This window comes from Nelusetta ayraudi, unplaced genomic scaffold, assembly GCF_046127955.1.
Source record: "Nelusetta ayraudi isolate G7.1 ecotype Tasmania unplaced genomic scaffold, CSIRO-AGI_Nayr_v1 ptg000017l, whole genome shotgun sequence".
Classification (NCBI taxonomy): Eukaryota; Metazoa; Chordata; class Actinopteri; order Tetraodontiformes; family Monacanthidae; genus Nelusetta; species Nelusetta ayraudi.
The window spans coordinates 10,800,889-10,824,802 of NW_027466067.1; the positions used below are offsets into that span (position 1 = coordinate 10,800,889).

The 23,914-nt window shown below is 45.0% G+C and overlaps 1 protein-coding gene across 6 annotated transcripts in view; it reads left to right on the forward strand.

Annotated features, from left to right (window-relative positions):
* The window catches only part of foxj3 (forkhead box J3), a 79,083-nt gene that overhangs the window by 14,152 nt on the left and 41,017 nt on the right, over positions 1–23,914 (forward strand). For all 6 annotated transcript variants that reach the window (XR_012926559.1, XR_012926557.1, XR_012926560.1 and 3 more), the window contains exon 2: positions 18,134–18,679. Coding sequence is in view for 2 of the 6 variants with exons in the window: in XM_076025409.1 (XP_075881524.1) it covers positions 18,359–18,679 (321 nt within the window). In the remaining 4 variants the exon portion in view is untranslated. The remainder of the gene's footprint in view (positions 1–18,133; positions 18,680–23,914) is intronic.

The following is a 23,914-nucleotide window of genomic DNA, read 5'->3' on the forward strand; positions in this document are numbered from 1 at the left end:
GACAACCCCTTCCAGATAGCGGAGCACAAGAATTGATGTGGTTTTAAATAGGGTTATGTCAGCAGAGCTGAAAGCGATGGGAATCCTTTCTCTCTCGGCATTCATTAGGATGCTGGAGCTGTTTTTCTGTCCTTCACTGCTGCAAACATCATGCTTACAGAACTGAAAGGGTCCATGTTAATTAGCCTCAACTTTTACACCAGCAGTGTGGCATGAATGGAAAGAAGGAAAAATAATGCTGAACATCATCATTGTCACCGTTAGCACGCGTAATGAGGCTTTAGCGTTGTTGTTGCTTTGTATGGGCAAAGGTGCAAATCACACACCGGCGACGCTGTAACTTCACAATCCTCCCTAGCTTGAAATACGATAGAAATGAGCTGTTTGTTGTTTGTGAAATTGGTCAAAAAATGTATTAGCTAGAAGTACAGCAAGATTTGCAGGATATCACCTCATGAAAAATATCCTCTATGGAAGCGTGTTGCTGCCACCCTAGAAAAAAAAGTCTCAGTATTACGTTATAACGTGAAATTATCACGTTTATACGTGAAAATTATCGCAAACCCCCCCAAAAAATTTGAATTGCCGCCCTATCGTGGGTTCCTTTTCAATCAACTCAAGTTGATGCGCTTCTGTACTTCACTGCCACACAAGATAAAGAAGGGCTCAGTATCACATTATAACGTGAAAATTATCACAAAACAACGTGATAGTTTCACGTTATAACGTGAAAATTATCACGTACAAATGTGATAAATGTGTTTGTTTTTTTCTAGGGTGGCAGCAATGCGCTTCCGTAATTCTCCAACCGTTTGAATTTATTTATTTATCAATAACACCCCATCACATGTAACTAATATTGTTATATAATTGGGAACCTGCAGTGCATTGGCCTTCGATTTTCAGGAGTATTTCCTCCATCCACAGTTGACCTCTTCAGACTGCGCAGGGCCGTCCAACAGCGAGGATAATGTGATTTTATTAATAAAGAATTGAATCCCCAGTCGGCACTGAAGTGGTTTGGCTTCTGTCTGCATCCATTAATGTAAAGCTCTTAAGACTTTTGATGAGCTCTGTAATATTGATGCAAGGTTACAATGAGACCTGCAGTATAGCTTGTCTTGGGGGCTACAATGGTGGTTTCCTTTATGTCCAATGAGCCTTTATGGAACAGTGCCTAACGATTAGACACAAACTTTGTATTATATGGGCCCTTTTTCTAGCTCACAGAACAAGGCAAATGACTTCATACTTTGTGGGTGAACAATTAAGAGGCCTCAAGATCAATCTGCAATTGGCTATTTAACACCTTCTGTCTCTCAGATCGAACCTGCTGGGTTTCGAAAACTGAAGGTGACACTTTGCCAGCACTCTCAAGAACTGAAAAATCCCACAGTTTTTTTTTGTTTTTTCTTTGTCTTTTAAATCTGATATCGTTTGCGTATGACTGACATTATCATTGATGAAACACCAAAGTGTTTCACATGCCCGGAGCAAGTTGTTGACCCATTATAGCCAATATTGTGGTAGAGAGCAGAGTGAAATGTCAGCTGCCCACACAGTGTCTTTCTCTGAAATTAATGTTCCCCTTCGGAAACGCCACAGGCACTTTCACAATCGCACTGCATTACAGTCTTCTGCTCCTTGCTGCTTTCTTGGCGACACCTTCACTTTGATGCTTCTTCACACTTATAGGATATTCGGGGGCGCTGGTGTGCTTTGCAGGGGTTTTTATTTGCTTGTTCGTTTGCTTGAAAAGGTCTGTATTGTAACAACAGCAGTTTGTCACATTAACTTGACAGGCTTATTTTGAAATCGTGCAAGAAGGGAAAGTATTACCGTAAAAATCTGTTGCGCATAAGTTGGCGATCTGCTTTCCGTGAACCGCAGAGCCGAATGTGTGGTCGCCATTGCTTTATTTTTTTCAGCATTAAGAAAAAAACTGTCAATGGCTTTCAAACAACTCTCCAATGGTGAGAGAAGTGAGACAAGTTTTGTTGTATCTTGGTTCTCACTGTGTCTATTTATATCCTAGCCGTCTTAGTTACTCAGAATGCCGCGTGTTGCGACCTGTGCTCAGATCTTGCTAATAGCCAGTCAATTATTTGCCTCAAAAGCCTTCCTTCCCATGCACCTGAGGCAAAGCACTGTGTATTTTTATCCTCACAATGAGTTAAGTAGTAAAAGTCCAAAGCCTTTGACTGGAGGCCTCACTCGCCTGTCTATCGCAGTAAATCCTCACGTTTTTTGTGATGACCTGTTGTGACGCTTGTTAGGCGTTAACCACACACGCACGAATTCTCTCTTTTTTTGCCAGAAGGTATTTTCTCTGCAAAGCTCAAGCCAAGAGTGACTGATTTGCTCCCTTTTTGGTCCACGCCTAGAAAAATAGTAACATTGTCTCCAGGGAACCAAATCAATTAATCAAACGATCCGCAGCGTGCGAGGATAAAGACACCTATAGCCGGCTGTCGGCGGCGAAAACAAGCTGTCGTCAACTAGACGCAAAATGTGAGAGGAGCAAAAAGGCTCCCGTTTCCTTGTGCTCTTTCCTTTCACAGTGGAAGATAAAAGCCACCGTGTGTCCAAATTACTGTGAAAGTCATCTGGAGGATTCCCAAGGAATTTATTAGCTGATATAAACACAGACGATTCCTGGTGATGCAAGGGACTGCTGGTTATATTCAACTGCCGATTGTTGCGCTGTCATTCCGCCGTCTGCAGGCGCTGCTCTGCCCGGTTTCATCAGTAAAACCTCCAGTGTGCCGCCGACTTTTCAGACGACGTGATGCAGTTTGAGCTAATCGATGGGTCAGGCAGGCCGTGTTCAACTTTGTTTGCTTGCTCGTGTCGAGTGTTGTTGTTGTTGTTGTTGTTGTTGTGTGTGCCCGGCATGTGAAGTGCTCGACGGTGATTGAGTGTGAAGGTCAAAAAAATCTGACACGGAGCGGTGCAGAGACGGGGAACCGGGAGAAACAAAACTATTAACCTGTGATTCTAATCCGGTTTCATGCTCGGCACGAGTCTGTTGTGCAACTTCCAGCACGCTCCATGTCGCCTCTCGGGGGAAAAGTTAAAGGGATTTTTTTGGCAGGTGGCTGCCCCTCAGCAATGCTGATTGTTTAGCATAATTCGCCGTCATTTCCTCGAGAGCCTCAGCAGTAGACTTGTGTCAGCAGTAGCGTGCGCATACGCACTGTTGCGTCCTCAATGGCTTGTGTGGAAAATGTACTTTCTGTGCCCAGACGTGTGGGTGAAGTCTTTCGGTGCGGGTTCCGCCACAGAATGGCAGCGTGTGCATTGAATATACAATGAAAAAAAATATATATCGACTTGAAAAACCTAGTTTGATGTTAATGCTGTGCTCACTGGGGAAAGAAAAGTCCAGGTCAGAGGCTCCGCCTACTGCCCCTAGTGGCCTCTGCCTTGATTGATCCCACCAGGAGAGGGTTTTTTTTTCTCCTCCTAAGAGAACACTAAAGATTAAATGGACCACTCAAATCTTGCCTCATTGACTTGTTGTTGTTTGTTTTACCTGGAATGTCTTCAGCGTGGTGACTAAAATAACACAACACAATGTGATATGAAACAAAGAAAAATCTCAATTTCTTCGGCCTCCCGGTGCACATTGGACAACTGCTTTAAGAAATTCTAGTTTCACAGCACAACGTAAGAGTCTGGACTCTGGGTCCAGGCCGCAGTAACAGTACTACACCACTCAAAACCAGGCACTTTGAAAGATCCAGGGAGATGATCAGGAACCCCCCCAGTTGTAAATGCAGACCTGGTTGGACATGTGGTGATAGGTTCTGTCAGATTAGACTGCTGATTAAAATTTGGATCGCATCACACACAGTGAGCTGTTGACAACGGTGAGCGGTTGACCACTGAATATGTTCTAGCCACAAACATGATTATTTTTTAAACGTTTCCCCTCTGTTTGAAGACAGTGGGCTTGGGCTTTTATTATTTTTCCTGCCTTGGCTGCACCGTCCTTAGAACAGATCACTTGCCAGTTGTTTTTGCAGGGTAGTGGCCAAAATAGACAGTGGTCACAACAGAAAGTACTATTTAATATAGATTTTTTTTTTCCTTTTTGACCGGCAATTAATAACCAAGAAGAATAGATGAAATTTGATATTTTAAGTGAGATATAAGAAACTCCCTAGTTTGCTGCTCTGTGACCCCCAGACATCATAACTGATCGGCTCACACCCCCGCGAGTCGATCGAGACGCACTACGCACTTCTTCTGTGTGAGTAGCCCAGTCATGATCCTTGTGGTTGGTCAGCGGTAAAGCATGAATGAGCAGGAAAAAAGTCAGTATGACATGACCACCGACTACTGTCTTTGTCCTCTCCCCATTATTTTTGCATATTCCTTTTTGATACAGTGTTAGCATCTGATGACTTGCACTGCTGGTGCACCAAAAGGAATGCAGGAACACAAGCCCAACACAGTGGTCATTCACTCAGTAACATAATATTGAAAAGCAAGTATATTTCCAACCTTTTATTCGAATAGCATGTAGCGGGATGAGGTTAAATACATTTTAAATGCTAAGCTAAATGCTTTTTCTTTCTTTTCTTTCCGAGCTTTAGAAATCCACAGCAAAACTACGGCTTCATTCAGGACCTCTGTCCTACTTTGAGTTGCTCTTCTAGAGCATGCATGGCATTCAATTCTTTGACATAAATATTGAGTCCCATACATATCGTGTATGTCCTCATTGGACTGTAAGTTGTGGCCTAAACGGGGATGTTTTTCGACAGAGATGACGTGGACACATTGACCACTTGCCACATCAGTTCTGCTTTGATTTGATAAATACAATAAGATCTAGGGATGCACGATATGTGTTTTTTCAAGCCGATACCGATATGTTCCTGCCTTTCAAGACCGATACCGATACAGATAACCGATATTTGTATATTCATTTTTACATTTAAATTTACATGTAGTTTCTGCACAAAAGGAAGAAAAAAAAAAAAGGGGTTAACAAATTTTTACCTGTAGATTTGTCCCAATCAAATGTCAAGTGACAAAGAACAGTTCTGTTATCAGAAATGTACATATTTATTTCCATGGTAAACAAAAAAATGGCATGTGCAAAAGGGTGAACACTAGAATTAAATGTCTAATATGAAATTTAAAAAAAAAGGCCTCTAGGAGTCCCCAACCACTCTGCAAAGGAATTTATAAAGTACACTAACAAGTACTGCAAACTTAACAAGGTGCATTGTAGCCTTCAACAATACAAAATAATCTGTAAAAATGCACTAAAAAGTGCTCCAAACTGAAAAGGTGCATTGTATTCTTTATCAAAACAAAAATACAATAGAAATGTACAACTGACACTTAACTCACTTCAGAAACAAAAATTGAAACGTGCACTTTAATATAAATAAAAAATATATTGCTTAGACATGTACGTCTATGTAAACAGAAACTGAGGCAACATCCGTCTGAGGTATAAACTGTTCTCAATTAAAAAAAAAAAAAAACTACAAAAAAAAACAACGAATCACACAAAAAGTGAGTGTGTGTGCATTTTAAACTTGGAGTCAACTATTCTTCTACTGTTAATTCTGGGTGGATATTTTTTTTTTTTAGCAAAGAGCAGCATCTCTGCCTTCTCGCATGAAAGTCGGTTTCTGGACTCGTCCATCGCGTGTCCAGCAGCTGAAAACAGACGTTCGCTCTCGACACTGGTGCATGGCGCAGACAGATATTTACGAGCAAGCTGCGCCAGGCACTTGAAATGGGACTGGTTGCTCCTCCAGTATTCTAGCGGACACTGGCTCAGGTGAAGTGTGGGCTCTGACAGATATGACTCGAGCTAATGGCATAAAAACAAAACCCCGTCTGATTTTTTTTATGTGGCTAATGAGGTTTGTGGTGTTGAAACTCTTAACTGTTTTTTCCCCCGCGAGAAATGTTTGCCGAACATTTGCGGCCAATAGCGCGCGAAATATCATAATCGGTCACATACATGGGGTAAGTTAGCGTCAGACCGTTTATTGCACAAGTAGGACGTCCATAGAGAGAGGGAGCGCTTGATTTGCTCGCCCTAACCCAATGGTTCTCAAACTTTTTAGACAGCGTACCACCTGAGAAGGTATTGAGACACTCCGTCAGACCATATATGGCACATGCAGGAGAAAGGGAGTGCTTGATTTTCTCACCCTTACCCAATTACAGCACAACACTGGCAAAATACAGTCAATAGTTCTTGACCGGAACTATTATATTGGAGCTATTTTTAATAATATCGGATTAATCGGTATGACGTCATAATTCCTGATGTCGGTCCGATATATATCGGGCATTCCTAATAAGATCAATCATGTCTTTACACGATTGGTTTCTCAGTTGTTAATCAATTCATTGTTTGTTGCAGACAGCTTCCGCCTAAATATCTCCAGCTTTACAATCAATTTATACCACTTGGCAGCTTCAGAGACCGACTCAATTCAACACGGCTGATGTTGAACATAATCCAGTGGGTGCAAATAAGGCCAGAACCCCCAAGATTGCCACCAAAACGTTTGGCCCTCCAGTGCCCTAAGTGGTCTATTTGTGATTCAGAAACAGCATCCTAGTGGCTGCCAGGCTGAAACGGAGTCAGGCTCCCACAGGGAGTGTTTTAATGTGGGCCCTCAGGCAATGGGACCGGTGTTATTAGGTTTGCATGGCCGGTGGCAGGGTGCACCCTCCATCTCGGAAACAAAGGCCACCTCCCAGGCAAGCTGTTGAGGACACGAAGCAAAGCCCTCGTGGCTCGAGCTCTGATTCATGGCAAAGGGTCGTTTTAATTGACGCAGTGTTGGACACGTTTTGAGGTGGCCTGGTGATCAAGCAGCGCAATGAAGATCTTATACTTGGCTTTGCTTCATTCAAATGCGACGCCACTGCTTTATGAACCACTACTAGACATTTTGAACCACGACTGTTCACCATACTGGGCCAGGAAGTTTTTTGATTCCCTGCCAACGACGGGAAAAGGCCGCTACGAAACGAAACTCTATTGTGTCAATGAAACGTACTGAAAGCGTTTCCTGCGCAGAAGTACGACTAGTTTCCTGATATTATTCTAGAGTTCTCCTCAAAGCCTACCTTGGACTGTCTCCACTCGGTGGTCTCACCGGTCAGGGGTTCTTCAGTTGATCCCGCACCAACTCCCTGTTCTTCTACTGCTCCTTCATCTCCAGGTCATTCTAGACGACGCTTTCAGCACCTCTGTTTTTTTTTTGTTATTCTTCCCCTTAACATCTTTCAGGGGGGCTCTTCATTTGTTTGACACAGCCTGTTGAGACAGAGGTGTCTTGCTTGGCATTTTGTGGTTTGAAGGTTTAAATGTTTAGCTTTGCTTTGTTGACACGGGTTCGTGTTTGACTGCCCCACAGCCACAGTTGCACTCCAGATTGATTGGCAGAATAATTATGGACTTGATTTGTCGAACCGCAGGCGAAGTGGGATTGAGTGAGCCGTGGAGCACAAAGAACACGTATACCTTTTCTTTTCTTTTTTTGCTTTGAGAAAAGGGGGGCAGGGAAATTTTCAATGGCTGCTTGCCTGGATCTTGAAAACAAGCACCAACCACACGAAAAAGACTAAAACGTGGATTTAACTGTATCGGCGTCGTAATTCTGTTTGGAGCAGGAGGGCTCGGTTGTGACTTGGCTCAGAACCGCTGCTGGTCTGGTGAAAGAATAATCGACGGGTTTGTTCCAGATGCTTGTCTAAGCCAGGGGTCACCAACACTGTACCAGGTCGCCCGCCCCAAGGACCACATTAGTAGCCGTTCTAAAAATAGCACAATGCGTTAAAGCTGCATCTAAAATTCAATTTTTACCAAACCCTGTTTCGTCATTGTTGGAAATTATTGAGAACGCATTTACATGATCAGTTTCTTCACATAGATCAGTATCACGAACAATAATATGTAACTCAGGGTTCACTGAGAAAACGTGTTATTTCAGGAGAGTGTAGCAAGCTGGCTGCCCTTCATTTGACTCGGTCAGAACCCATGAAGTAACTGTCAGGTTGAAAGAGGCCGGTGACCCCTGGTCGAAGCTCACGCATTAAACCTTCAATTAGAGCAAGAAAGTCATTAAGGGCTGTTGTGTGGGCACTGCCGTTACATTTTTTTTCTCCCCTCCCTGTAGATCGAGGCGAGGCTCGCGTTCCTTTTGCCCCGTGATTGTTTTGCCTGCTTAGCAATTACAATGCCGGGCCGCGCTGCTATTTCAGTTCAAGACTTCTCAAAAATAACTCCCCGCTAATCCATTTGCCTCTGGGGCAGGAAAGTGTGAGAAGTCTCCCTTTGACAGAGAGGCAGGTGAGCGGTTCCCGCCCCTGCCTGCGTGCCCACTCAACAGTCACTAGGAAAACAAAGGTCTCTCCCACACTGGATCTGAGGCTGTTGATACGGGAGGTTCGACCCAGGTTTCGGTGGAGAGCGCCGACGCCAAAGGCTCGTTACCAGGTTACGTCACCGCTGTTGTTGTTGTTGCGGTCGTCGTCGTGAGCGCATGAGACGAATCTTCAGGCGTAACAGTGGGAGCTCGCTTTTGCCAAGTTACCAGTGTACTACAGGAGGATTCGTGTAAGCTCCCCCTCCTTCTCCTTCTCTCTTCGTCTTCACACATTCCAAAATCTGGAAAACATTTAACAGCGGTGTAAATATTTATTGTGGTCTCTTTGAATCCCTCTGGCATTGTTTTCTACCAGGCGCTCTTCACCGTCAGCTCTCAGGTGGCACATGGCGGCAAACCCATCAGTTTGCTTGTGCGCGTCAGTGTGACTAAGTATGTTGAGAGTCCAAGAGTCCCCCTCTCTGTGATGGATGCATAGCTGCAGTAACAAGGGATTAAGCAAGGGAAACTGAAGACAAGTGCTGGAGAGTGCTGCTTTGGCTCCCTACTGTACTCTCAAGTCTATGCCTCTGCAAGTTGGACTGTGTGTGTGTGTGTGTGTGTGTGTGTGTGTGTGTGTGTGTGTGTGTGTGTGTGTGTGTGTGTGTGTGTGTGTGTGTGTGTGTGTGTGTGTGTGTGTGTGTGTGTGTGTGCGTGCGTGCGTGTTTGAACTCACTTTCTCAGAGAGGAAGTGATGGTAATGCAAGGGCATTTGAAGGGAAGTAGTTCTTGGTAGGCAGTCAGGTGTTCTGGGTAGAAACAAGTAGGCTACCTGCCTGACGGAGCTTAATGTACCAATTGAGTGAGATCGAGATCAGATGCAACTGCAGGATATGGTTCTAATCATGTCACTGTGCGGTAAGAAAATATGCTCCTTTTTTCTAAATATATTACAAAAGGCCTAATGGGGTAATAATCAATGAATCTTCTAATAGTAATTGCAGTAATTGCAAGTCTTGAAAACATTTAAGGAGACTTTATAGTCCCTCGTATAATATTTGTTAGATCTTAAAGGCAACATTTGGCACAAAGTAGATATGAAAATGCACACATTAGCATAAACATAAGCAGAAAGAGCAGGCTGAGTTGAATGAAGCTGCTTTCTACAGTAGGCAGGAGGGATTCAGGGGGTTTGCTTGTGATGCACTTTCTTGCCCCTCGATTTTACCGCAGTGTCAACATTTGGCCTTATTCAATAACTCATAATTTTTAAACCAAGATATCCTAAATTATTTTTGCTCTAATATTCTTTCAAGTCCCTTACGTTCGAGTTGGGCACACTTCCAGGATGTATGCAAATAGACTACCACAACTGTGAGGGAGAATTTGCTCACACGGTTTTCCGGTTTGCAACTGAGAATGATTCTACTACCTTAAGGTGGACCTTTACCCTTATCACCGACGGTTACACTAGAGCTCAGACTAGAACTCAGAGCCTGAGTTCTTTCTTTTTTTTTTAAATTTGTGTCACTGGGTTTCATATGTGCTATTTGGTCTTATTCACTTGCGAGTGAAACCTTTAGTCCTTCCATTTATCAGCATTGTGACCACCTGAAGAGTCCACGTACATGCTGTGTCACAGCTTGAGGTGTCCAACCTTTGTCCAGTCATCGATGGTTGCTGGGGTAGACATGGCACAGCATAAAACAGCCTTTTTTTGTCTTCACCCTTTAAGGTTGAACAGTGTCAGGCCGACATAAAAAGCTAAATACGACCGGGGTTGTAAAACCATATCAAGTCCAACATGTTGACACACTCACACCAATGACAAACACTGATTATTTTGTCTGTCAAAAAAAAAAAGGGGGGGGGGGGGGAATCAATTTTCATGCGAAAGTGCAGCACTGCATTTGATTTTGCCTCTCTGACTTTGCATTCATGTGGCTATACTCTTATAACAGGGGTTGCTCTATACACTCCAAGCTTGCAGGTGAAATGATATGCATTTGATTAGTCAACCACAGTACCGCCAATTAATTAAGTCAGCTTGCTCCTGAGCTTGAATTATTCAACAGAAATGGCTGCTAAGAAAAAATAAGAACACTTGGTGTGCATGCTCGCTGCTTTAGTTTAGGCATATAGTCCCAGACTAACACTTCCTGTGAGGTATCTTGTCATGCCTTTAAATGCTGCTCCCCACGGGGGCTGCTCCGTGCCACAACTTCATTCTTGATTCATGCGCTTTTCTTTTGATTGAAAGCGCAGATGTTGAAAGCGTAAGAACCAATTTCAGTCACCTTTTTTTTTCTTTTTTTTCTTTTTGGCTTTTCCTTCCTTCTCAGCACGTAGCCTCAGTCACTCGGTCGCTATGGTTTGCTTAATGATGCCTTGCCCTATTAATTGTACAATTTCTCTCACAGTCATAACACCTCAGCGTTAGTTGGTCCGGTTGATTAAGGTTGACATGATTAAGGTTATGTAGAGTATGACAGCATATGGGAGAAATCTATTTTTTAATCCTCTTTTTTAGTTTTAGATTGTTGTTATTATTATTATTATTATTATTATTATTATTATTATTATTATTATTATTATTATTATCATTTCATTTTATTTTAACATGTATAAGTGACAGGGGTTTTTCATTTTCAGTTAATTTGAGAACCCATCGATGGGTTGGGGACATTTTAATAAAAACTCAGGTGTCGAATGTGAATCACGATAAATGAAACCTTTCTTGAGCGTTTTATAGAAAATAAGACCAAGATCAAGGTGCTTCGGAGACATTAGGTACAGAATACCTAATGAGGTTGGGTACAGGTGGTGTGCTTGATCCCTATGTGGTCAGCATTTGAAATAGTCTATATTTTTATTACCTTATTTTTGTGTTTCAATTGTCATGGTGAAACAGCATCTTGAGCTTGCAAAATGCGCCCTTCTCAGGAAAGGTGCGCATTCTGATTTCCTCTGAGCAGTAATTCCCTGAACGTCTACATTAAGGTGCAATAAAGAGATTAAGCGGACGGTCACGTGCCGCATGACTTCGAGCGTGTTCTAAGCCGCCAATTTTTTTTATTTATTTATTTTTTCCAAAGCCATTTCTTTCTTCATGGTTCAGTAAAATCCTGTTGGCTGTGACCTTTGGTATTTTTAATGGCGTAACTGGAAAACTGGGCAGACATGTCATCCTCGGAGTAGATCATAAGGTTGTGATATTCATTGCTACTCTGGAGGTCTGCGGTGCTTTCCCCCCCTTGACTCACAGCGTCGGCGCCGCTCTCTCTCGCTCTCTCTTTCTCTCCGGCTGGCAAGCGCAGTACCTGCCAATCTTTGCAGCGTGAGCACGCTGGGATTGTACCGAGGGCCGAACGTCATCACTATCTCTTAACAGCGCCGGTGTGTAGAAGGGTGGCGTGCAAAACTAAATTGAATCATTTCAGTTTCAAGGGCAAGTCTTTGTCATTGTGTTAAAATAGCGAAGATGTTGAAACTCTCCCCACACGCGCCGTGGTGGTAATGTTGGCGACAGCGGCGGCGGCGGACCAGTCATTGCGCTCCGTGAAGTTTTTCAAGGCAGACACTCATTTCGCAACGGCCGGAGATGGGGAACAGCGCGCCGGTGTCGTGACGCAGTCGCCGACTTCCTGTGCTTGGCATCGACGCAATCTGCCGGGCTGTTTTTAAGCAATCCCCCCGCCGTCTCTCTGCTTGCAGCCGCCTCGGGGATTCTTCAAGAGCGAAGGGTCGGGTGCATGCGATTTCAAGGAGAAGAAGAAGAAGAAGAAGGGAAAAAAAAAACCCTTGCGCTGTCTGTTTGATCGAGAAAAGAAAATACGACGGCGGGAACATTTATGACGTCCTTGGCAAGAACCTGGCGAGTAAAGCTGCTCCAAATACTTCCTATTCTGAACTAAGTTTTCTATTTACCCCTGCAGGAGAGGGAAATGTGGGGGTTTTAAACGGGGAAGAAAACGGGCCACCAGCGTTTAATAAAATAATAAAAAAAAAACTCATCTCTGTCTCCTCCGTTATTAAGACAAATTGGAATCCAGAGGACGTTTGGTTATTTTCCGCTGTGACAGGCACCGAGGTCCATTTTTCCTCGTCTAGATCTGAGTGGCGTTGCGTGTCGTCTCGCTGTGCTCTTTTCTCCGAGCAGATAATCACAGACCCGACAGACGCCTGCCGTCCGGACCCTCCTCCCCTCTCCACTAGAGTCGCCGTGCATTTCACGCCCAGGCCATCAGTGACGTCATGCTTAGTCCGCCCTATATTAATACACCTCATACTGCCCTCAATATGACACCACGGCTCGAGAATCCATCAAGAATCGCACTTACGCATTACGTCAGCTTCATATGGGCGACCGAGTGGAGCAACACTTTGTTTCCGGAGCATTTTAAATTATGATTGAGACTAAGTAACACCAGGGCCACTGATACTGACTTATAGATAAAAGGCAATTTTTAGGAGATTCCTCAACAAAGTTTTAATAAGTCCGCTACAAAACACAGTGAGCTTGAACTCTTCTCCAAACTTGTCCAATAAACTGTGCATTGACGCCAACAAGACGATAACGACACAATCTATTCAATTATTAAACAATTAAACATCATGGTGCAGCTGCTGCGCCAATGCGCCATGTTGTTTACATTATAAATTGCAGATGATTGGGCGACTAAACCTTCAGCCGTTGTGAGTTCTTCGTGGTGGCAACCGGAACTCCAGGTTGAGTTCAGTCTTAGAGGCTCTTGGTGCTCATTCAATCACAGGACACGTACGTGTGAAGTTTGGCGTAAAACCAGCTAGCTGGTCTTCCCATCACATATTCAGTATCTGTTTGGCTATCGCAGCTAACTTACAGCGCACAGGAGCCTGCAATGTCCATTCTGCTGGCCTCAGGCAGATTTGATTGAACCTGGCAACACAAACTAGCTGAAATATGATTGGATAAGAACTAGGGATGTTAACAATTAATCGATTATTGAATAATTGTCGATTAAGAATTTAATCGATTAAATAAAATTAGTCGTGATTAATTGAACATTTTTTATTGGAACAACGGGTAGCTTTCATGTCATTATAACAGTATAGTGGCAGGAAAGAACAATTCACCTGTAGATACTGTGATGGTCATAATGTACTTCGAACAAATTACTTTTTTTTTTTTGAAATGTGACCCATGAGAAGTCAACTTAAAGTCAGAGGATAAATGTTTAGGGTGTTTTCACTGTTCTCTAATGTAAAAATGGGTCACATTAGACCATCAACATTATTTATGTGTTAAATCATGTGTTCCTTACACATTTTTCATTGTGAAATTTAGGTTCTCAGGAAAAATTGCCGTTAATTAAATCGTTAAGCGATCACTAAGGTCAATCAACTACCGATTAATGAATGAATCAATAATTTGCATCTCTAATAAGAACGCCACCATAATACACAACAATGGAAGCAAAGCAACCAAGTGGATGTAGTGTGATGGGAAAATAACAACTATGGAGAAGAACTTTATGATCATACTTGCAGTAAAATGTACTTTTCTCAGTATATTCAGGCCAGCAGAGATGGCCTGGATGGCCCTGACGACCCGCCGCTGCCGGCACTTTTCATCTCCGCTTCGTTTTCTCCAGCGGTTACTCCTACATTCGCCGTCGCCCGCCGTACTTCCGCTACCCCCGGACCTGTTGGTGAACATACTGGACCACTTCTCCCTGACATGGCAGCAGGCCGGGGCTTGTCCCTACCCTGACTGTCCCGGGGTAATGAAGTACAGCAGGAGGCCCCCCTGCTCGCCCGCTCCGCTCGTGTTGCGCCTCATCATTCCTGCTGCAGCCCAGGGTTCTCTAATTAGGACACTGACTTGGCTTGGCAGATTATATAGCAGCTGGATCATTAGCGCGGAGGGTCAAATGGTATTTGTCTCTGCGTAGTGGGGAGGGCACCTTTTTCTTTTTTTTTAAGTATAAAAATAAAATAAAAAATCCAAGGCTCGTTCCTCGCGGCTCACCTCTCCTGGCAACCAGAAGGGTCTGTCTACTTCCTGGTCTTGGGGGACCCAATTTATACAGATTGTCGAATGAACAGAGAGAGGCACCGTCTGCATGAATAAAAACATTTGTAACGGAACGGCCGTGAATTAAAGCTTAAGGGCACGTGCAGCCAAGCAGCCAATTTGTAAGGTGTTCTAAATTATTTTATTATTATCACTGCAGCGGGGACCTAGTTTGTTTAGTCACTCCACGAAACAGGGGTGAACATTTTCAAGGCAGCAGCGGCTGAAGTTCGGAGTTCATGGGATCCTACTGGTCCGATCAGGCGAGTTCGTGCCGTGTGCGGACTTGGAAAATTTCGAGAATATTTGGATTTGTTTCACAGATGCTTCATTTTTGCCAGATTTCTTTTTAATCTTTTTTTTTTTTTTAATAGGCTGCGGTTTTCAAAGAAGAAAATTACTGTCATTAGAAGCGTGTGAGTCAACAGTGTTTCAGTTACTGGGTGGGGACGGGTTCTCTGAGATTTGTTTGTCTTTTGCGCGCGGAGACATCGCACTCCGCCATAGGCTGACTCACCTGTCAGTCGTCAGTCAACACGTCTGCTCAGCTCGTCCGTCTCCCCCGCCGCGCCGCAGCGCACCGCCGAGGTTGCCGCTACGGGCTGCCTCGACTAGTCGGCGATGTGGAATTCTCCCCGACCGAGCAGCACGTCGTCTGTGGCAAACAGTCGTAGACTGAACCTGTCAGTTGGCAAACAAAGAAAGCGTTAGAGGGAGCGATGGAAGTTTTACGGGACCGTAACAAAGCTCTCGTTTGTTGCTTCTCCACTGCCGGAAACGTAAACAGGTTCAGTCTGGCAGCAGAACTCGGCTGCGGCCCGGACCAGAGGAGTTGCCACCTCTGCCTTCCGACTCGGCTTACTCTCTGGAAACTAGCTTGTGTTGGGGGTAGGTTGAGTGAAGGCTTGACGTCAATGACGTTCTCAGTTGCCTCAGATGTTGCTCTTCCCCAATTCCCCAATTCCCCAATCTTATTTGTCATCATTTCCTTTTTAGATTTGCTTCGTTGTTGTCAGATTGTACATATATATATATATATATATATATATATATATATATATATTAATATATATATATATATATATATATATTTGCATTGTTGGACCTTGTGAATTTTTTTGGTGCACAGTTGGTACAGTGGTGAGAACATGTTTCCCAATGACATACCGCAGCATTACCCATTTGATTTTGTTGGCCTGCTTACTTTCAGCTCCGCGCCACAGTCTGTGTGGAGGTGTCAGTGGCGATATGTCGGGCTACACAATTCTGGATAATTCTGGTTATAGAGCTGAGATCACAATTCTCTTTATACATTTTGTGCACTTCTCTCTAAAAGGAAACGTAACCAAAATGTAACGGTAACTTGAACACCAACTTTGGCCCCAGAAAATGTAACACTCTTGTCTTCTCTTCTGTGCTAAAAAAAAATTTACGCAATTTTTAACAAGTGCTTTTGCATTGTGCAAGTTGATGAGACGTAGGTGTGCCACTTAAACCTTTATCGGCTGAACATAACATTCAGCCCTTAGTGACAAATGTCAGATGTGGGTTTTTCCAGGGCCTTTACCGATGTTTAGTAATCAGCACATCTCATTGCATCTGTATGATGCCAGTTTCAGTTTGAGTTTTACGGTGTATCGTCACAAATGATGAACGGAGCGGCTCAACTCCTTCGAGTGTAAAGGGGACTCATAGAGAGCCATGGAAAAAAAAATAGGTGAAAGAAAAACTCTGCATCGTGCCTGCTGTGTGAATTCAGTTTGCACGCTAATGGACAAAATGATCACTCAGCTCTTCTTCACAACATCGAGCCGCATCGAACATCTTGCTGAATGAATGCAAATTATCAGCAACTTGCTTGACTTTTGCCCAATTTATTTATACATATATTTAATTTAACAGGCCTCGCCAGTGCCAGAATGAGCAGTACCAAATTTGTCAAAGTTAAAAAGACAAGGTGTTTTTTTTTATTATTTATTTATTCCTACCTTCTTAAAAAATGAGTTACTCTTATAAATCCTGGATGACCATGCATAAGAGGTTTGAGAAGCAGAGGATATGGAGCTCAGATGGAATATCACTTAAAATTAAATGCAGGAAATGAAATGGACAAATGTGTATTTTTATTTATCTATTTATCTTTTGCAAAACAACAGCGTCTTGCGACGGGGAAAAAAAAGATGAAAAGATTAAATATCAGGGATCTTCAGCGCTAATGATTGCCCCAACTAGATTGTTTTGTATTTATGAAAAAACGCCTTATCTGCCTCTTCCTGTTTACACCGATAAAGGATATTGAATTGGCTGCTGGGCGCTGGTTAACCCCTCGCTGTTGCAGATCAATTCAAACCAAACTTCTTGCGACAAATTGCGGCCCCGTCGTTTGCCCAATTTGGGAATTCCTCGCCGTCGCTTCTGCGTTTTGTGCTGATGGTGAGCGTTGTCATCCCTGCCTTCCCCTTTTTCTTCAAGTAAAAAAAAAAAAAAAATGGATACGTGTCAGACCCTGGAGATCCTGCGCAAACTAGCTCATCAAATATCTCATCATAATCTACCTACACACCTTTAAAAATTAATCCTTCTGCTCAAATGTCAGACATCATTTCAAAGCTCTTAAACAGCCGTTGAGTTAAATTGCGTCAAATTGAGTGTTTTTCCGTGCTGTGAACAAACGCTATTTTTAAACCCTATACAGCAATTTGACCTACTGAGTGCTGTCAAGACTGTATTTATTCTCGGCCCGAGCCGGAGTCACACATGCTCACGCACAAAAACACGCTTGTGTGAGCATGCTTAGTCAAGAGAGGAGAGAAAGAAAAAAAATCCCACATCTTAGTGAGGATTTCTCCTTCTCCCGCCTTTTTCTCCCCCCCCCTCCTCTCACTCTGGCAGATTGCAGTGTCATCGCGCTAAGTCCTTTTTTTCCTTTTTTTTTCAAATCCCCTTTCCCCCCCTCCCCCCTCTCCTCCCCAGATGCTCATGTTCACCTATGTTTGTAACTCCAGGCCATTCAACTCTCCCCCTCTATTTTGAGAGCGGGAGGGCAGTGTGCCAAGAGGAACAGACAGGCTGGCTGTTGTGAACTCGCAGCTCTCTGCCCAGCTCGGCCCCCGACGCGCACGCGGCTGGGGGACAGTTTGCAAAATGACACTGGCTCGCTTGTTTGTGGCAGGGGCCTCCGTTTGGAGGGAGGTTGGGGGGGGGGGGGGGAGGTGTGCGAGGCAGGCGAGCTCGCTGGCAGGGAGGAAAGGAGAAGGGGTTTACTACCCTCAAGAGAGTCGGAATTCCTCCTGAGCCGTTCCCCCATTTGGCTGGCAGTTGTGAAAACAATTGCCTGGCATATACTCTCCCTCTCTCGCTCTCTCTCTCTCTCTCTCGCGCTCTCGCTCTCACTCGCTCTCTCTTTCTCTCTCTCTCTCTCTCTCTCTCGCTCTCTCTCTCGCTCTCACTCGCTCTCTCTGTGCAGATGGAGTCCCTGCTATGAGTCAGCTTTGAGAGCAGCAAGTGGCAGAAAAAAACCCCGTGGTGGGCTTGTGATATGCATAGCGAACATATAGGCAGCGCTTTCCAAAGAAAGACTCGGTTCTCTTCTCGAAAAATGTGCAATGTATTTTTCCACGTCTCCACGACATTATACCGCGTGTCGTTTATTGGAGCTCTTATTTTGGTGATTGGTCGACTCATCCCATTTTTTTCTCCCCCTTTTTTTTTTCTCCCCCAGATTTGAGCGGCGGGAAGTGCCATGCAGGCGTCCTGAGCTGATGTGAGCTGAGGGAGGGAGGCTTCGCCCCGGTACCGACCCGCCCCTCCACGTCGTCAACACGCACCGTTCGCTCGGCCCGGCCCGCTCCGCTCCGAGCGCCCAACGAGTAGCCGCCGAACGCCGACAGCAGCCGCAGCCGCCGCCACCTTCGCCCTCCTCCCCCGCCCCTCCTCCCCCACCGCCATGACGTCCGAGCTGGAGAGCAGCCTGACCTCCATGGACTGGCTCCCTCAGCTGACCATGCAGGCGGCCATCCGCAAGGCGGACGCCCAGAACGCCCACGGGCCAGGCATGGGCAAGAAGAGCGCCCTCCTGGATCCCAACACCACGCTGGACCAGGAGGAGGTGCAGCAGCACAAGGACGGCAAGCCGCCGTACAGCTACGCCAGCCTCATCACGTTCGCCATCAACAGCTCGCCAAAGAAGAAGATGACGCTGAGCGAGATCTACCAGTGGATCTGCGACAACTTCCCCTACTACAGGGAAGCGGGCAGTGGCTGGAAGGTAAGAGTCGAAGAAGGGGGGGACTTCAATGACTGACTTCAATAGATCCACGGATAGATGTCAGGCGTTCTGCCATGCAGTACTTTTGGTATAACCTTTGTTCATTGTGCCAAAATACCTGTAAATATTCAAGGGATTGTTGCTCATTACCAATCGAAATGTCCTTAAAATTCAGTAGGCCTATAATCACCTGACAATATTTAATGGATTAAGCCATGACAGTCTACAAAACAACACATAAAGGGTCTGCACCTACATAGCGTTTTCCAGCACCTTCACGGCACCCCAAAGCGCTTTGCAATGGCCTCTCATTCACCCATTCACTGACACACCAATGGGTGGCTGCTGCCATGCAAGGTGCTGCCAGCCCCATTGGGAGCAATTTAGGGTTCAGTGTCTTGCCCAAGGACACTCCAAACATTTGCTGGAGCCGGGATTTGAACCGCCAACCCTTCGATCATCAATTCTTGCTCTGCCAACTGAACACAAATTGATGATATTGATCTTAGTGACAATAATATATAATTATTTTTTTGTTTTGTTTTAGCTTTTTGAAAAAATAGGAGTCCCTCTTAAATTTTGGGGTCTTTAAGGGGTCTCATGGGTTAATCGGGGGGGTCGGGCCCCTCTCGGGCCCCCCTGTATTTCGCACACTGTGGGACCGACCCCATCCGGTATTAATAGCAGGTCCAGCCTTGGCGTGATTCATTTGTTTGGCACCAATTCACACCACCAATACGTATCCACTCTGCATGAGTGATCAGACAGTGCAGCCCCAGCAGTCTGTAGCATGAGGCTACAACTCAATACGTCCTGGAAGCAACACCACCACCACACAGGAGGCTCGCACATGCTGTCCTGCCATGTTCTCCATCAGTCACGCAGTTGAGACACGTGCGGCCCGCCGTGCTGCTGCGTCTCAACCCTTTCGTTGTTAATCATCCTGCAACTGGGTGTCAAATATTTGGTTCGAAAAAACCCAAGATTCTTTTCCAGCGGCTGTTTGGCTGCTTACGAGGCAGCCAACCGCAAAGTCTAAATTCATTTCTTTTGAACGCGTTTAGTTTTAAAGCATTTTTTTTTTTTTAAATTCATGCTGACCTGATCAGAACTGGAAAAGTGATAAATCTCCAACTTGTATTGCTATATGAATTTCCCAGTGGTGATTCTCCCTCGACCTTTGAGTTTCGTATAGCGTACGCTACTGAAATAATGGCCTTATAGCTGCTGGGAATTCTGGCGGCAAAAAAAAGAAAGGTATAATGGTCTTGGTAATCACTGTTGTCACTTTTTAGAATGCTTCCAGGGAAACTTTGATTGCACCAAATCACACTAAGTGCCTCCGTCCCCAGAATGAAATATGGTTTAGCCTGCAGAGAGCCATATCGTGTGTAAAACCCAGGATTAATATTCGGAGAAGTGGCCTCTATCTGTGCGAACACTGACTAAATAGCCCATTCATGGGTGGTATTATTTATTGCAGATGCCTTGATAGGAGAAGGCTATTATGCAGCGGGAGAGAGCCAGTGCTGTGTCATCATCTCAAGGAGCCCATGATATACCGAGATGAAGCTATGCTGATTGCCTTTTAAAGGGCCCAGATGGAAATTGATATTAGAATGAGTTTTCCAATCAGTCGACGTTTATTGGAAATAGAATCTTAGGCACTGCTTTATTGCAGTCAGACAAGATGTATGAAGCCCATTTCCTGGGGCGACAAGATCTGCTGTGCACACCAGACAGTGCACACACATACACGTACACACACACACACAGCGTGCATGTGTGTGTGTGTGTGTGTGTGTGTGTGTAAGAAATGACAAACCATGTTTTATTGTTAATGGGCTGATTTTTGGCTTTGGCTGGAAAATTACAACAATAATGATAATAATAGTTATTATTATTTTCCATTTATTTTTTTGCTTCCGCTCTCTCTTAGTTAAGTTGTCAGCAACGCAGCACCTCAAGTGCTGTGAGGCGAAACGTGTGGCTCGATTTAGCTGCCTCCCTGTTTCACTCAAAATTGACGTCAGCCTTTTATTTTATATGCTGCGCACTGTTGCCGATATTGAGTGAAACCAGTCACTTCCTGTCCATGCATTTGCTCTTAACCTGGCCAGAGTGTTTTAAAATCCATTGTTTGTAGCATTGAAAGTTAATAGTGTGTTGAATTGTATGCGTCCCTTTGACGAGGGCAGAATGAATCTACTCAACACAAGTTTCCGTGAAGTCCTGTTCAGTGACGGGGGTTATTTCCTCCCACTTTCTCTCAATTGATTGAAAGTATCGCATATTTCTGCTACTTCCTATACCGCAGCGAGACTCGGCGTGTTAAGAATGAGTTTGTTTCTCTTAAGGGTAAGGCGCACAGTGGAATTGACGTAACCGAAATAACATATATTTGCTGTCAGGTTAAGATGTGAAAGAAGTCGGCGTCGGTTTGCTTGCTTTCTAGTTGAGTAAATGCTTGCAACAAAAAAAAAATCTATGAGTCGCGGCCTCAATGTGGGCCGTAACTGTAGAGACACTTCTCTTTTAAAAGTCTGATAAACCACATCACACATGCCAAGATGCTGCACGGCACAGGAAACACCAAAGAGCGTGTTGAAGATGCGCTAATAGGTTGAAGCCTGCGTCACACTCTGTCATTTCCTGTTAATGGGGGCTTTTCCCTGCCACGTTTTTTTTTTTTTTTCTTCCTGCAAGAATCCAGATTTTTTTTTTTCAAATGTTTATTTTGGTAACGTTTCATTGTCACTGACATTTAAAAAAAAAAAAAAACAAGCTCAAACAGCCTTTAGTTTGTATGCTTTCTCGTCTTAGTCTTTTCACGCTCTATCAATTTTATTTCAAATATTTGTACAGTTGCGCCTGTCCTAAACCAAAAGAATTTGCTATATTTGCAAAAAGGCTCGAGAACATTTGCAATTTGCAACTCCTTTTGGCCTCAATCTCGTCAAATACTTCAGAGGCCGCTGGGCGATCACAAGGCAATAGACGTCAGAGCCGCAATTTGGACAGAAGCTTTGATTTGAAATAGCTTAAAGCGAGTGAGGAAGCAGAATGAGTAGTGTCACGTTGCCTCTCCTGTTCTTTCAATAGCAGCAGTGGAGCCTTTGCTGCGGGGACGCAGGGAAGCCTGTAACTCAGCAGCCACCCTGTTGTGAAATAGCCAGATTATGGCGCGAGACTGCGCCGCTAGAATGATGACAGACGTCTCTGACGAGACCCGAGAAATTGTTTGAAACAAGAGGGTACGAGATGCCCGACGCGGCCCGCCGACAAGTTTTGCACAGCCCCCCCAACATTAGAATCCACCAGTTCCCATAAAGCTAGATAAACAATCTGGAATCTCGAGGGAACACGCGGCCCACAGCTTTCATCTCACGTTCGCAATCGCACTACGGCGTGAAAAATTAAAGATGCTGGATCCGCAGACGTGCTCGTCGTCTTCCAGCACTTTGCAGCACTTTGACGCCACAGGCTGCAGTCGGAAAAAAAAAAAAAAAAACTGAAAAGGAAATTCTCCTTTTTCACCCGCCTTCGTCAGATGGCCACGTACTCCGGCTTCACTTCCTGGAAAGGCGGCCCCGCCGCTCTCTAACGTCAACGAGCGTTTGCACTTCATGAGTCCACCTATGGCGAGGCCGAGCGTGCATGTGTGTGTGTCTTATTAGCCGGGAGCCGGCGTGCCTGGGCGGGGTGAATGTAGGTCGAATGCAGTCATCGCCGCTCCGTTCCCCCGGAGATGTCGGTCGCAGGAATTTTTCGGGGGCCCGAGCGCATGCGCACGCCTGCGTTCCGCGCGATAATGCGAGCTGCGCCGGCCGGCCGGCCGAGATGAGGCCGAGCTAATCTGGGCACCAGAAACTCATTTAGTCATCTCAATAGAACTCCATTAGCCCGGGCTTTTAAGAAATACCAATAAGTGGCGTCAATAAAAACAGATAAATCGCCAAGGTCGGAAAAGGAGCGGCTGGCGCTTTTGGAGCCGTCCGTGAGGCGAGCCATTAGCCGGCGCTTCGCTTCGCACCTTTTCGGCTCCTCCAGGTTTCCCCACACTGTTACAGGTTTCGTCTCAGCCGCGTCGCTACGGCTCGGCGCCACACGCACCGGCTCCTCCTGGCGCTTTAGGTAATGCCTCCCAGAGTGCTACCCGCTCGTAGGAAGCAGTCATCGTCGAGCGCGGCTCGCTGCCAACATCCCCCTCGTTTCTCTCGAAGACCTCGCTGCCATCACAGTCGTCATGCGTTGCTAATTTTAAAGTGTCAACTTTTAACGCGAGCAAAACAAAGGGCGACCAGGATGTCGGCACACAGGGCGAACGTTTTTACTTCGAAAACTTGCTTTAAAGGCGTTGGGGAACGATAACGAGTCGCTGCAAATGTTAAATGCAAGCGTGCACGGTCGGCGACCTAATTTTATTTTCTGGTATCTGGTGTCTAAATCTGAGGTTACAACTTCACTCCGCTGTTTCTCTATGAATGCACTGTACACACGATTGACAGCGCCACCAGAAATGTGCGTTTTTGCAGTAATTGGCTCCGCAAGATGGCGGACATTTACCTCGTCACCCTCTAATTTAATGCACGACGAGGGGGGGGCTGTTACCCAACTATTGCAGCAATCGGACAATATTTAGAGAGAATTATTTTTGTCGCAGCACCAGTTTCCACTTCCTGTCGGCGACCGGACCACACAGCAAGATAAGCTTCTCGCTTTTTCGTGCTTTGAATTTTGTGTATTCAATTTAGGGAATGGATGCATTGGTTTTAGTTTGGCCCTCTGAACTTGGGGAATTTGAACTCGGAGCCGATAATTATTATTCTTTATGTCTCTTGCCTTGACTGCTGCTGCCCTTCTAGCTCCAGCATTTATCAAGCGGTCAGAGGCTTTTCCGCCTCAGCCAAAGATGAAGTGACAAGCGTGTTTGGTTTCCTTTCAGATATATTTTCTGTTTTCAAAATTGCCCAGGAAGAGTATTGAGCAGAGAGTCCACATTCACTTTAAAATGTTGACCCCCTACCCCGCCCCCCCTCGTGCTCATCTCAAACCTTCTCGCAGCTCCTCGAAGGCTCACTCCAGGCAGAGTGTGTATATTCCCCCCTGCATTTCTTCCAGGTGAAGAATGCCAAAGAAAATCTGGAGCAATTCTCAACCAGTTTAGAAATGCTTGAAATGTTTGCTCTTGAACTTTAACTGTTGTGGGGATTGTTGCTCCTGGCGGGGTTTTAT